At 36.1% G+C, this 15471-nt stretch overlaps 1 protein-coding gene across 5 annotated transcripts in view; it reads left to right on the top strand.

Moving 5' to 3' along the window:
- auts2a (activator of transcription and developmental regulator AUTS2 a) overlaps window positions 1–15471 on the top strand; it is a 405306-nt gene that overhangs the window by 264788 nt on the left and 125047 nt on the right. For all 5 annotated transcript variants that reach the window (XM_016229711.1, XM_016229710.1, XM_016229709.1 and 2 more), the window contains one exon: window positions 13112–13141. In XM_016229711.1, coding sequence (XP_016085197.1) covers window positions 13112–13141 — 30 coding nt within the window. The remainder of the gene's footprint in view (window positions 1–13111; window positions 13142–15471) is intronic.

The raw sequence follows: 15471 nt of genomic DNA, 5'->3' as shown, positions 1-15471 counted from the left end.
TAATCGCATCCAAAATAAAAGTTTTTGTTTACATAATATATGTTTATACTGTGTATATTTATTATGTAAATATATAAATACACACTCATACAGTATATTCTTTGAAAATATTTACATGCATTTACATGTATATGTTTATATTTATATAATAGATATACATAAATTAGGGCTGGCAAGCGATTAAAATTTTTTATATAATTAATTACATGATGTGGCGATTAATTAATCTAATTAATCACAAATTAATAGCACATCAAATTTGGCTGAGAAATTACTCCCACAAGATAATTTAAAGTCATTGTTGTGTAAAGCTATATATATAATAAATTGAGATAGATAGATAGATCGATTTTTTACTTATATATGTATTTACTAGTGCTGTCAAACGATAAATCGCGATTAATCGCATCCAAAATAAAAGTTTTTGTTTACATAATATATGTTTATACTGTGTATATTTATTATGTAAATATATAAATACACACTCATACAGTATATTCTTTGAAAATATTTACATGCATTTACATGTATATGTTTATATTTATATAATAGATATACATAAATTAGGGCTGGCAAGCGATTAAAATTTTTTATATAATTAATTACATGATGTGGCGATTAATTAATCTAATTAATCACAAATTAATAGCACATCAAATTTGGCTGAGAAATTACTCCCACAAGATAATTTAAAGTCATTGTTGTGTAAAGCATCAAACAGACATTACAAAAAGTAACTTCAGCAAGAAATATTTTGATTGATAAAATGTATTACATATACTCTTTTGGTAAAATGATGTAAATGATGACACAATTGCCATTTTTGGGTAGGTGAACTATACCTTTAATAATTTATTTTATTGATTGTAATATTATTATTATGGAAATATGAAATATTTCTTAAATACTCTAAATAATAAACTAAAACTGTCAGTAGGTGGTGGTAAATGTCTTAATGATTAAGCCATCGAGTCATTTATTCATTCATTTGATTCGTTCAAATGGCTGATTCATTCAGGAGTGAAGTAAATGGTTCTTTATGAATGGTCTATTGAATCATTAAGCTTGTTCGACTTGAAGCGGATCTTCACCATCAGACCGACCGGTGTGTGATATCGAAGTACCGCAAGAGCGATTAGAGAGCAGACGGCTCCTTATGCTTTTGAATCGCTCTCGCGGTACTTTGATGTAATACACCGATCGGTCTGTGCAGCGCCGCTTCAAATCCAACGCGCCTAATGATTCACCCAGTTCGTTCAAAATGTGGATTAAGAAATGAAATGCTGCTGTGTTGCTCAGAGACAAACAGTTCTGCTTTGAAATTGAGCAAAACAGACAACATTGTGTCTAAAATAACAATATGAACTTCTTATTTACTGAACTGTTGTATAAGATCAGCGTCACATTTGCACTTGTGTGATATTGCACTTATTGCTCGTGTGATATTGCTTAACTATATGATGTAAACATGAGACAAAAACTCAAACAGGGGCATTTTTGCCCCATATCTTGAATTTTAGGGACATTCTAACTACATTCTATAGGCTCCATCACACAGTGAGTTGTTGCCCTGCCTCATATTTGCGGGCAAGTGCATTAAATGCGTTAATAATTTTAACGTGTTACTTTTCACCATAATTAATTAATCTAATTAAATTACCAGCCCTAATATAAATATATTTAATATATTATGTTTAACTTATAAAAATCATAGGTTACAGCCAGGTAGGTGTGTGTCTTCTCAAACAACTGTGAACAGATGAATGGAGCTCTGTTAATGATAGGTGGTGAGTGTGCAGCAGCATTTCAGATGGATGGTGGTAAAACAGAGACAGAGGATGATGGAAGTGTGCAGCAGAATGAATATTAATGGTGGGCGTCTGGGCCAGAGCTAATGATGAGGAAAATTCCCTAATAAAAACTTGATGTGATGGGCAACGACCCGCGGGGTCACCAGAGAGACCTAGAGTTAATAGTGTGCCGTCAGGTGTGGGGAGCAAAGTGATTAAAGCCACACATCCTTTTCCTGCTGGAGAAAAAGAGAGAAAGTGGGGTAGACACAGAGAAATGGATAAAAATAGAGATACTAGAGTTCGAATGAAAATTAGAGAGCGTGATGAAGAAAATATGAAGGAAAGCAATAACACATCTAATCTGATTTCTATACAGGCACGAATGAAACTTTTTGACACCTTTGCTTCTGCAGTGTCCAGTTGTACTATGTAGATCTTTATTTTGTCGGGATATTCAGTTATATCATAATTGCATACATTCATCCATACATTTTCCGCTTCACTGCTTTTTACCAGAGGGTACGAGGAGAAGCATAACAAAGACGGCAGCTGGCATCAGAGAAAATGTCATCTGCGCATGCAGTAATTAAAATGCAAACAAAGTGGACTGTTCCCCAGGGAGGAGCCATAATGGTTCAAACAATGCAATCTGATGTATTTAATTGTCTGAAAATCGTTCTATTAATCTTTGATTAAGCCGGCAACTGTTTGCTGCCTAACCTTCTTCAGCACTGAATGCCTGTGGGAGTGAACTACACACTGACTCGTGATTATTTGTTTGTTTATTACGGGGGAAGAAGAGTGTCTTGCATGTTGAAATAAACCTTAGTCAGAGAGGACGCCATACAGTAGTTAATTTGACATGAATGAAAATGAGGCAGTGAGGGACAGAAGCGCAGTTCATTGCTGACTGAACTTTAAATATATGCCTTTCCAATAACTTTCCAGTGGACAAAAAAAGTAAAGAATGTAATGTAAAGAATGTAAAAGTAACCTTGGATGTTTAAAGTAGTCATGACCTACAATTTATGTTCAAAATAGATTTCATAAACAATTTACATAGAAATGTATAATCGTGTTTCAGTTCCCTTTGAATGTACTTTTTTTCCTTGACAGTCTTTTCTATGAAATTGAAATATATATATATTTCATAATATATTCATATTTCATATATATATTATTTTCAAATAAATGCTGTTTTTTAGCTTTCTATTCTAACTCTGGAAAAACAAATTCCAAAAAATATTAAGCAGCCAAACTGTTTTCAACATTGAAAATTATAGCAAATCATTATCATATTAGAATGATTTCTGAAGGATCATGTGACACTGAAGACTGGAGTAATGATGCTGAAAATTCAGCTTTATCATCACAGGAATAAATTATATTTAAATATATATTCAAAAAGAAAACTGTAGTAATGTTTTCACATATTTTGATCAAATAAATGCTTTGGTGAGCATGAGAGCATAAAAAAAAATCACACTGACCCTAACATTTTGAAAATAAATTATTTTAAAACATATACTGTATAATGATAGTTAGATTTTAAGTTTTCATTTAACATGTCCATACATTATATGCTCTTTTTATATTTCAGACTTTCATTCTTTGTTCAGAGGGATTTTAGTGTCAATGTCATATGGACACAACACTTTTCTTTTTTTTGGAACTTAAATTATAGCAATGATTTGCACATATGATTTCATCTTCCCACTCTTTTTTTTCTTTCACAAACACGCGCACTGCGTTTACCCTTCCCTCCCACTCTCACGTGTGGCTGGCAGGCTTGGTGACAATGCCACCCTTGGTTGATCAGCTAAGCGCGTTGCCCCTGTGGCACCATCTGTCTGTGCCAAGCTCCACCTCAGGGCGCCATCTCACATCTGTCAGCCCGAGCAGCTTAGCTGACAAGTTATTTTAAAGGTAGACATACCCTCAAGATAGGCAGACACATTTACGTGCATGCATACAGGCACAATACACACACACACATATCTTGTACCTGCTAACCCTTTCCTGTTGCTAGCATGGTATCACACAGAGAGTGTGTGTGTGGCTGATGTACGTCTAAGAATGGCTCTCGATACTTGAGATTCAGCTTCTTTTCTTCTCTTTTTCTTATACACCAGTGTTTCTCGTCACTCTTTGCATGGCTCTGAATCGTTGGGTATGGTGCTATTTTAAAAATATTGAAATAGCAATACTGCATTCTTCAAAGGCAGCATCCTAATTGTCATGAAACCTTATAAGTGAGGATTTGAAGCAGTCTTCAAAGGCAGCAACTCTGCATCACAATAATAACAACTCGGAATTGATTGTAATAGATTTTGATGTAAACATGTTGTGAAGCTACTGGCACAGTACAAAAAAATTTATATATTTATATTTACATGTATTTATATGTATATATTTATATTCATATAATTTATATTATATATAAGTATATTTAATAATAAGCAACATTTTTCTTAAACATATACATGCATGTGTGTGTATTTATATATACATAACAAATATACCCAGTACACGCACATATGTAAACAAACTTTTATTTTGAATTCAATTATTCGCGATTAATCATTTGACAGCACTAATTTAAATGTTTATAAATATTATAAATTATAATGAAATTCAAATTTTGTAATACATTAAAAGTATTTTATAGCAATATAATTAAATGTTTTTATTTTATTTGTATTAACTATTAACATTTTTCTCAATGTGTCCACTATCTTGGATTTTTTTGTTTATTTATTTATTTTATTTTATTTTATTTTGACACTGCAGTGCATTATGGGATTGCCTTCTCCATAAAGGACTTTTTTCTACCTTTTAGAGCACAATTTGTGTTATGAGCCGCCTATGATGCCTTAAAGCAGTGGTCACCAACCTTTTTAGGCCCAAGATCCCTGACCTCGGCCTTTATGAAAGACAAGATCTACCTATTGAAGAATTGATCGAAAAAGACATCCCAGATTGTACTTCAAATTTGAGGCCTTTTACTTAGTATTTTAATTAGTGATGCTCCGATCATAGCTGATTCAGAATTCAGATTTTCTTTTCTTTCTTTTTTTTTTAACAAGCCAATTGGATTCTGATACTGATACTGATTTTTTAAGCAAATTTAGTTATTGGCTATTTGCTTTATAACAAACAAACTGGCTTTAAACAAAAATATCTAGCCATTTGAAATTAGAGTCTACCACTGCATTTTAATCATGATCTGCATGGGCAGTTGTTTTTTATTTGATTTAGATTCATTTCAGGATTTAAAACAAAAACAGAATGGTCTGACTTTAGGTGTTATTTATTTATTTGCTACATAAAACATCTGCACGAAACAAAAACAGCAGGTCTGAATGAAACGCACTCGCTGACAGCAGGTGGCGCCTATTAACAGGGTTGCCAGGTTTTCGCAATAAAACTAGTCCAATCGCGTTTCGAGGGGGGTTCCCTGTAAAAATTGCATTCCGGGGGTAAAATATTTAAAATTTTCGGCGGGGATCTTCAAGTAAAATTCACATTTTTGACCAAATGTGTACCTTTCGCAGTCTTAACTTGAACAGGAACAATTGACAAAGTACACTCATTCCCACAGGTATCCTTGTCTCCACCCATGTTCTTTTCTGCACAGACTAGTGCACTTGTAACAGACTGTCTGTCACAGCTATCTGGTTTGTCTTCTGGAAGACATGCAGTTTCCTTTGGCTTCATATGCAGTATGGTTGGATGAGGCAAAGAGCATTCACTGCAGCTCATTCTATCCTTGCATTGTTTGCTCATGTGACCATGCTTTAAACAGCCGAAACACAAGCCTTTGCTACGCAAAAAGTCAATTTTCTCCTGATGTGTCTTACTTCTCAACCTTTTACACAATTCCAGGTTGTGCTGCTGTCCTTTACAAAAGACACATTGTTTCTTCTGGCTGTTGGCATGTGTATTTTGCAATTTTTGATCTGAAAGTTTGTCATAGTCTTCAGCCAGCCTGGTAAACCAAACTGAGAGACCATTTTGAAGGCTCAGGGAAACTTTGCAGGTGTTTTGAGTTGATTAGCTGATTGTCATGTCACCATATTCTAATTTATTGAGATTGTGAATTGGTGGGTTTTTGTTAAATGTGAGCCAAAATCATCACAATTAAAAGAACCAAAGACTTGAACTACTTCAGTCTGTGTGCATTGAATTTATTTAATACACGAGTTTCACAATTTGAATTGAATTACTGAAATAAATGAACTTTTCCACGACATTCTAATTTATTGAGATGCACCTGTATATACATATAACCCCATAAATGTAATGCATTTTTGTATTTATTTTACTGTTTTTTTTGGGATCTATTGGGACAGTGATCGCGATCGATGGGTTGGCGACCACTGCCTTAAAGTGTTGCTTTTTGTTGGCAGCTCACTGGGTTTTGGAACAGAGCTTCAGTATTTGTGCTCTCCTCAGTCCGTTAGCTCTTATTCAGTGCTCACGGTCTGGAGAAAGTGTCATATCGGGGAAGAAATTGCCTGCAGATGTTGGCGAGGTGCTTGAGGGAGAGGGTGGGATGGTACGATCAGGCTGGAGGTTATTAGGCCAGGCAGCAGATGACTGCTTTCCTGACAGGGGTGAGAGAGAGACAGGGAGCTGCCCTGGGACAGGCACACTCTACTGGTGAAGGAGACGTTTTTCCTGTATCCAGGGCCTCCTGGCTGTCACGCTTCCCTCCTCATTTGTTCCTCCGCTCCTTCATCCTGCCGTACTTTAGGATGACAGCTGGACGTCACGCAGATGCTGTGTGAATTAGTCCCTGAATGTCATCAGGTTTGGATCCTGGCGCTGTTAATGGCCTAACCCAGTCAAAGGTGTCGAGATACATTTCCTTCTCCTCGCTGTTGCGGCTGACAGCAGCGCTGCTGTGTTTTTTCTGGTAAGTAAGGTTAGATTTCACTTGGGTTTAATGTTAAAGGCTTGTGGAGAACGCAGAGACAGGGTCATGGGCTAGATGATTAACAGTCATGTAATTTATGTCACACATCCAAGTCTGCCATTTGTGCACTCTGCCATTTGTGTGTCAGGTTTAGCTTTAGACATTTGAGCTTAAAATTACATAAGCACTGAATACATAAATAGTGTAGTGCAGTATTGGCTTTTCTGATGTTGTGTTAGCTCGATTAATGTTTTAATGGTTGTCGTCTGGCTTGTGTTTTTGTGTGAATCTTTGATTTATCTTTGACATCTGCTTGCAGTAAGTTTGATCTGGGTTTCTTAGACTTTCTCAAACCATGGACCAAAAAAGACATTTTATGTTTACCTGAGACACAAACGTGAGAAATCATATACTATGCTATTTTGGGGGAACTTTTTTTTTTTCAGAGCGATATCATTCAAAAAGAAAATTAATAATTGCGTAATTTTTCAAAAACAATTTGTGATTTGTTTTTTTTTATATTTATTTTTCTCAATTAAAACTTTTTTATTATGTTGCATAAAATGTAATAAAATTTATCAAATATATATTTTTATTAACAGTCATGTAATTTATGTCACACATCCAAGTCTGCCATTTGTGCACTCTGCCATTTGTGTGTCAGGTTTAGCTTTAGACATTTGAGCTTAAAATTACATAAGCACTGAATACATAAATAGTGTAGTGCAGTATTGGCTTTTCTGATGTTGTGTTAGCTCGATTAATGTTTTAATGGTTGTCGTCTGGCTTGTGTTTTTGTGTGAATCTTTGATTTATCTTTGACATCTGCTTGCAGTAAGTTTGATCTGGGTTTCTTAGACTTTCTCAAACCATGGACCAAAAAAGACATTTTATGTTTACCTGAGACACAAACGTGAGAAATCATATACTATGCTATTTTGGGGGAACTTTTTTTTTTTCAGAGCGATATCATTCAAAAAGAAAATTAATAATTGCGTAATTTTTCAAAAAAAATTTGTGATTTGTTTTTTTTTATATTTATTTTTCTCAATTAAAACTTTTTTATTATGTTGCATAAAATGTAATAAAATTTATCAAATATATATTTTTTAAAATTATTAGCAGTTTCATTTATTTTAACCATTTATCATGCATTTTATTAAAGCTTGATGTGACCCTGTGTTTATTGGTACACAATGCACTTTAAGTACTTTAAGAAACACTGAGTAAAAATGAATGATGTCACATGCAAAATATAGTACAAAATATATACAAGTTACAATGTCACCTTGGCACTCATGAGTCTTCAATATCTGCCTCAGTGTGGTATAACTCGCTCTGTATGGTAGACTTGGAGAAGCGGTGGTTTCAATCTCACAGCACAAAGCTTCCAGTGAAATTTCTTGCCTCTCTGTGGCCCAATACTCAAAGCCTCACTCTCAGCAGACAGCACAAGGCACGCCGCCATTTTCTCTTCACAACGTCTGACTCTTAGCTCAGCGCTGGCTGGGCCTGTTTTAGCTTCCTCTCTCTGTTCGTCTGTCCTCTTCTATCCATCTCAAAACACGCACACACACACTCCTCCTTTCTGCAGAGCAGAGAGTGGGAGCTCCAGGCCTTGATTTGCCAACACATTTCCAATGATTAAAACGTAATTAGCACTAGCGAGCGCCTCCTCCCTGGCTAATTTCGCTGCACGCTGTGACAGGCAGGCGGCCGGCGGCGGAGCGGCCCCAGTGGCAGATGGAGAAGCAGGCAGCAGGAGGGGAAAAACCATTTTGCCGCGCCATGGTTTGCATCAGAAAACCATCAGGACGCACAGCTTTTTCTGTGGGAGGTAGGAGGAGAGGGAGAGAGAGAATAAGGGGGGATGAGGGAGGTGGGGCGCATAGCTCTCCGTGGCAGCGCATCAAATTGGCAATGTCAGAGCTGACCCTGGCAATGGTTGCCATTCTTCAAGCTGTCCCCCACCGCCACCCACCATAGCCCGCAGGCAGAGCGAGAGAGAGAGCAACAGCAGAGTGTGAAAATAGCATAGGGAAGAGAAGAGGAGGAGGGATGGAGGAAGAGAGAGAGAGAGAGCGTACCAACCTATCGTCAACCTTCCGGACCCCCGCTGCCTCTGTAATCAAGCTCAGATCACTCTCAATTAATTTCAGCGTTCGGTGACAGTGCCAATTACAACACAATGGCAAATAGACCATGAAATGGAACGCCGAACACTTTGCGTCCTAACTTGACATTTGACTGTGGTTTTACGTCAATGACTGCTAAATAAGAACAGATCTCTTTATGCGCTGTTTTCGAACATATTTTTGAAGCATATTTTCGGAGTGTTTGCTGTGTTTGGCTCGTAGCGGTGCTGGATTTAAACCACACATTTTTCATTGTGTTGGCCCTTCACCAGAGTGTGTCATGCAGGTTTGATGTGGGCTCCGAAGTTTTCGTTTTTGAGAAGTCTGGTTCAGCTCGGAGCCTCGGACAATGGCAAAAACGCAGCTCAGAAAACGATTGCTTTTGTTTCTTTATTGCCTGCCATTGTTAGCCGCACTTATGAGGCCTATGGGATTTGACTTCAAATAAGAAATGAAATGTATTTTGCTTGAAGATATTTTCATTTAAATGCTCTCTTTGGAAGTTTGTCGTTGTAGATGTGTTGTTTAAAAACCAGCCAATCAAAGACTTCCTATTCCAGTCCAGACTTTCAAGAACCCATGAAATTGTTTAAAGAGTGCTGTGTTGACATTTCATGTTGTAACAAGATGTTGGCGACATATCAAAGGGCTTTTCCCATTTCATATAGCCAGTGGACAAACCACAAATCATTGAAGGCATTGCCTTTTTGCCATTTCCTTCTTAAGCAAATTGATAAGTAGTATGAGCAAAGGTGCATAATGAACCATGATTTCTTAGTTTTCATGCTTCACGATTTTTCTAAAATATGTTGAATAATTTTTGATTTCATGAGGCTTTTCAGGATGTGTTTAGCTCCCATGCTGCACTGCTGCAGTAAAGACTGCATGAACACTACTGGTCTCATTCGGAGACCTAATCAGCTCCTTACTCTTCCTCCTTCGCTGTATCTGAGGAGTGTGTGTCTAACTAAAGCAGATGGCTCTCCTGTTCCACTGAGGCCATTGGCTGTTTTAATAAGCTTAACATGCTATATTGATCTGCAGCCAAGATCAATTGGCGAAGTGTTTGGCTTTGAAATTAACGCCACACCAGAAAAAAAAGCAAGAAAATGCTGAGTTGGATTCCCAAGTTAATCCATCCAATATGACTGTAATACCAAGTGTTTTAGAGGAATTAAATATGTTGGACTGACCATCATTATGCCAATCTCTTCATATTAACTCTCGTCAGCATCCTTTACTGTTGTTTTTTTCTAACTTCATCAGTCCAAATGGATGTGTGCTTCTTCAGTCAATAATAAATATAACTTATATTATATTATTAATAAAGCTATATATAGTTAACTAGCAATTATAATATAAAATTTATATTTTATTACATTCTAATTATATTGTGTATATTGTATTCTCTATATAGCTTTAACATAAATATATATATGAAATAGAACAGGAAATGGTAGAGAGAAAGCCAGGGATGGAAAAATGTCACTTGACTCGAACCTGCATCTTCCACATAAGCATGTTAACCATATGCACTAAGCATTATGCCACGACTCAGACATTCTAATATACTTTGAATCACAAATCTTACCTTTTTTGATTATTTGTGAAAAGTGCAGCTTCTCCTGTTAAGGACAAACAAGCTGCCTGCCCAATCTCGTCTTGCCTTTTCCGTTACTTTTACTTTCCCACTATAAAGGTATTTCCATCTGGACCCACCCCTCCTTTCTCAATTTCTTCTCTCAGCACCAGTACAGAAATTTGCATACCTCTATTCTTGGAAAGTAGGAGCAGGAGAGAGAGAAAGAATAATGACAGCAATTTCTTCCCTTTCTCCACTTGCTGGCTTGCGAGAGTGTCGTTTAGCGGCACCTGTGTTATCGACAGGCACACGGATGAGAAGCGAAAGAGAACAGTTGATTAAATCATCAAGTCGCAGCACAGAAAGTCAATTCTGCTCACCGTCTACAATGATATCCTTTTATCCTGATGTAATGAGCTATGGCACTTTTGCATTGGGTAATGCGATGAGTTCTATTAGCGCTTTCCATTTGCTTCACAAGCAAGGGCGAGTCATTTCGTTCCTCTCATATCTCCGCAATCAAAGTGCTAGGATGGGCGCGGGGAGCACTGACACGCCAATGGAGATGCCGACGGTGTTTTTATGGATCACAACACACTGGAAAAATATATTGTGCTCATTATTTTAACTCTTCACAAGCCTTGGCTAGACCAAATGAGGGGAAAGGGCTTTAGGAAAGCTCTATGCAGTCGTGCATGTTAGATCGACTATTATGGCCCAGGATGGGAACAGAGTTAAATTCAGTTATATTCAGAAAGCTTCAATAATATGATGCCGATTTTGTTTCATAGCATTTTTACTGTAATGCTAACAGTTTTAGCATGCTGGCACACACCAGAGCAGTATTTTATTAACATCTGGTATGTGTGTGTGTTTATTGGTTATGTATAATACATGAGCCCCGTATGTCTCAAATCCCGTTGGACTGGGGCTGTAAATTGGATGCTGCTCACCAGGCCCTGTATCAGGTCAGACGGGAGAGTCTTGTGCCAGAATATAACCCCCCCCCCCCTCTCTCTCTCTTGCTGTGTCCCGTCCTCTCACTTTCTGTCCCTAGCACTCAGTCCTTGCAGGAATATGGATCCCAGAACTGTCAATCATTCAGAGCTGCCACAGGGTTAAGCTCCACTTGGTGTAATTGGCCCTGAAGACCTTAGGCCCCGCCCCCTAGCAGGCCTTCATTAGGGAGTCCAAGCTCAAACCCTGAATGCATCTCCCCCAGCCAAGTCATCTGTGTGCTCCTTGCTAATTAGCAGATAAAGAATTAAGTGGACCTTGAAATTGAAATTGGTCAGAAAGGCTTAAATTCAGCATTTTAATATCATGCTATGTTTATTAATTTTTTTGCCAATTATTCGATGGCTTATTTTGCATGGAGACACCAATGCCCTCTGTTGTTTTGTCTTGCAATTGTTTGTTTTTTTACTATTCCTTCAGTGTAACGTCTGTAATATTACATGTGGTTATTTTTAGTGAATCAAAAACATACAGTGCGATCAGTGTAGCCAGCTTCTGAAAACAAGTGACTCTTATGAATTGTTTCCTTTTACTGAATCAAAAACATACAGTGTGACCAGTGTAGCCCAGTTCTCAGAATAAATGACTCATATGAACTGGTTATTTTTAGTGAATCCAAAGCATGCAGTGCTACCAGAGTATAGCTTGATTCTGAAATTGAATGACTCTTATGAACTGGTTCTTTTAAATTGAATCCAATTTATATTGTAGAGCACCTCCAGTGTAGTCTGTTTCATGAACGAATCACTCATCTGATTCTTTTTAGTGAATCAAAAACATACAGAGCATCCAGTGTAGCCTAATTCATGAACAAATGACTCTTATGAGCCAGTTCTTTTAAGTGAATCAGAAACACAGTCTGACCAGCGTAGCCCGATTTGAAAAATGAATGACTTTTATTAACTGATTCTTTTTGTTAAATAAAAATCATACAGTGTGACCAGTGTAGTCTGATTCATGAACAAATGACTCCAATGAGTTTTTTTAGTGATCTAAACACGACCAATGTAGTTGAAATATCAAAATAAATGTCAGTTTTGAGCTGGTTCTTATAATGAATAGTTCAAAATATGCTTTGAATGAATCTGAAACTGCCCTGTCTAATTTACAATTTATAATACTCACATGAATCAGAATCGAATCAGGAGCTTGTGAATTGGAATCTAACTGAATCAGGAAATCGGCATCTATACCGGATCCTAACAAAAATGGAATTCATTTAGTGTTAGCTATTTTTGACCAAAGTAATCGATTCACTGAATTTCAGGATTGATTCCATGAGCAAAATGCACAGTTATTGCTGTAAACAATCAAACTCTGTGCACAGAAGAAGATTAAGCAGCGGACTGACAGCTGTGTTTGGCTGCAGTGTGTCTGTGGCCTATGAGACGTGAAGACTCGTACTCTACTTGCTGTCGGGGAGAAAAAACCCTGCTGGTGGTAATAGGCAGATGTAATGAGGCCTGGCCACTGATTGAGATAAGAACAGCCTTTTCCTGCTTAGACTTTTATTACTCTGCTGATGAGCTGTGCAGTGCGAGACTGCTGAAATCAGATTTCCACTTCATAATAGCTTTATATTTAAAAGCAAAAAAAAGTGTTTCAGCTCCATCACATCTAGCAGATTCTGCACTGCTCTAATGTGTCCTTTTTCTTTGTCTTGCAGTGTGACACCGAGAGTGACCAAGAAGACAAGGTAAGACTGGGCCTTATTATTTTTGTTACAAGACCAGCACTGTGTTGATCTGTATTTTATGTTTTTGTATTTTTTTAAACTTTACATGTAGGAATTCTCAATGTTGAAATGTGTCATAATACTTTCTCTTATTCCAACAATATGCAGAGACAACTACAAAAACCCGGTTTTAACAGCGATTAAATTGCTCTCCCATTGTCTGCATCAAATCAACGCTAGCTTGCATAAATCATTTGTTGCATTGCCTCTGGTTGCTTTGATGGAAATACATTTTTTACAGTGCTCTTTGGTTATACTTGCAGTACAAAAAATGCATAAAAGTATATGTACATTAACAATTAAAATTAATAAATATTATTATTATTATTAATAAATTATTATTATTATTAATGTATTTATTTGTATACTTATGTATTAATTAATTTAAATCTGCAACTGACGGATAGAATTTATTTAATCAAATGTAAAATAAATTATTAATAATTTTAATTATCTAAAAAAAAACAATTTTATTATATAGAATTTATTTTAAAAATGAACAAAAAAACCTAATTGTAATTGTAATGTACTGAATTGTGCTTTTCACAAATTCCAAGAACTGTTAGGAAATGCAAAGCTACAGTAGTTAGTAGTAGCAGCTGTAGTATTAGTGTTATTAATACCAGGTTACATCATATAGCACTTCTAAAATGATCTTTATTCTTTTTTAATCAAACTTGAATCAATGAGAATCCAATATTAGACTCTACTTAAAAGTGTGTTTCTATTTAATTAGAATTACCATCTTGTTAATGACTGTGAGAAGGCCTTAATTAACTCCGCATTAATTATGAACGACTAAATGGTGTGCGAAATTTGAAAAGAGCCATTACGAGCTTCACAAGTTACATTTTACACATATTACCGTGTAGCAATTCCTACAGATTTATTTAAGGTACAACCCACAGGACATAGGGTATGATGATTTATGTTAGGTATTATATCAGTCATATTTATAGTGTAATTATAACAAAATGAGGCTATTATTTAAATGCATGAATTTAATTTAACACTAGGCTCTAGGCTAACTTTGATGCAAGCTATGAAAAGCTTGACAAGACACATCGCACCACTTATATACTGTCTGCCGAACATCAGCATGATTACACGAAAATTTTGTTTTGTTCTTTTTGAATGTTCCTCATTCGTTGTTTTAAACCAGTGGTTGTTTGATGACGACGAGTCGAATTAGCCATGTCAGTCAAAGCCCTTTTGTTGTGGCATGGCAGAGATGTGCGGCGTAAGACATTAATCACTGTTTTGCTCGCTGCGTTCCTGCTTCTCATTATTCCTCTAATGATTTTCACAATGTCATGTCATTCTCTCTGCCTTTGATTAATTATGTCAAAACAATGGAAGGGTTTAGTAGGTAAACAAAGAAACAAGAGCGCTCTCTTTCAAACGCACACACATCCACAAACACTTCAGAGGGACCTCTTTCTGTCAATAGCTCTTAAAATGTGTTTACAAAACCGTGAGCATGTTGAGCTGCGTTAGCAATAAGCGACAGATCCGTGATATTTTCACATGCTTTTTCTCTCTGGGAATGAATTCAGTAGCTCTTTCCCCTGCAATAGCGGTTACGGTACAGTATATATTCAGCAGCCGTAAGGGAGGACGACTTGTCACATTAATGGGTCAGTTCTATTCATCCACAGGCAAACTGTCTCTTTTTATTCTTCTCCGGCCCAAATCAGGAAATGAAAAAAGACACTCTGGAGAAGTCACTTTCTGACTTCAAGAATGATAAGAACGAGGCTTTTTTCCCTCCCTTTTTCCCTTAAATGACAGTGCATGTTCATATTTCTTAACCTGGTTATCAAAATGCCCCACAGGAAGTGATGTCATAATTGTATTTCCTGTGATACAGCTACAGTCAACATCCCATCACCAGTTCAATTGACAAACCTCCACGCAATGCATCATTTTTACAGAGCGAAACTATATATTTACTGTAATATTCTATGTAAATAGTTTTATAATTTTTTATACATTTGATTTGAAAAAAGAATGACTTTATGGATATATGAATATATTTTAAAAGTATTTAATAACAGAAATATATTAATATATCCAAATTTAAATTTTTATATGATTAATATTAATACTACAATTATTTTAGTAATATTAATAAATTAATAATATTTAACTAGCTTTACATGGAGGCTTAACTCTTACAGTTTATTAGTATGAATATTATTATTATTTGTTTATTTATTAAATAGTACAACAATTGTTTAATTAAATTTATATATATATATATATATATATATATATATATACATTACATT

This window comes from Sinocyclocheilus grahami, unplaced genomic scaffold (genome assembly GCF_001515645.1).
Source record: "Sinocyclocheilus grahami isolate Dianchi unplaced genomic scaffold, SAMN03320097.WGS_v1.1 scaffold356.1, whole genome shotgun sequence".
NCBI classification, from domain to species: Eukaryota; Metazoa; Chordata; class Actinopteri; order Cypriniformes; family Cyprinidae; genus Sinocyclocheilus; species Sinocyclocheilus grahami.
The sequence above is the reverse complement of the archived record's forward strand: the minus strand, read 5'-3'. Positions and strand labels throughout refer to the sequence as shown.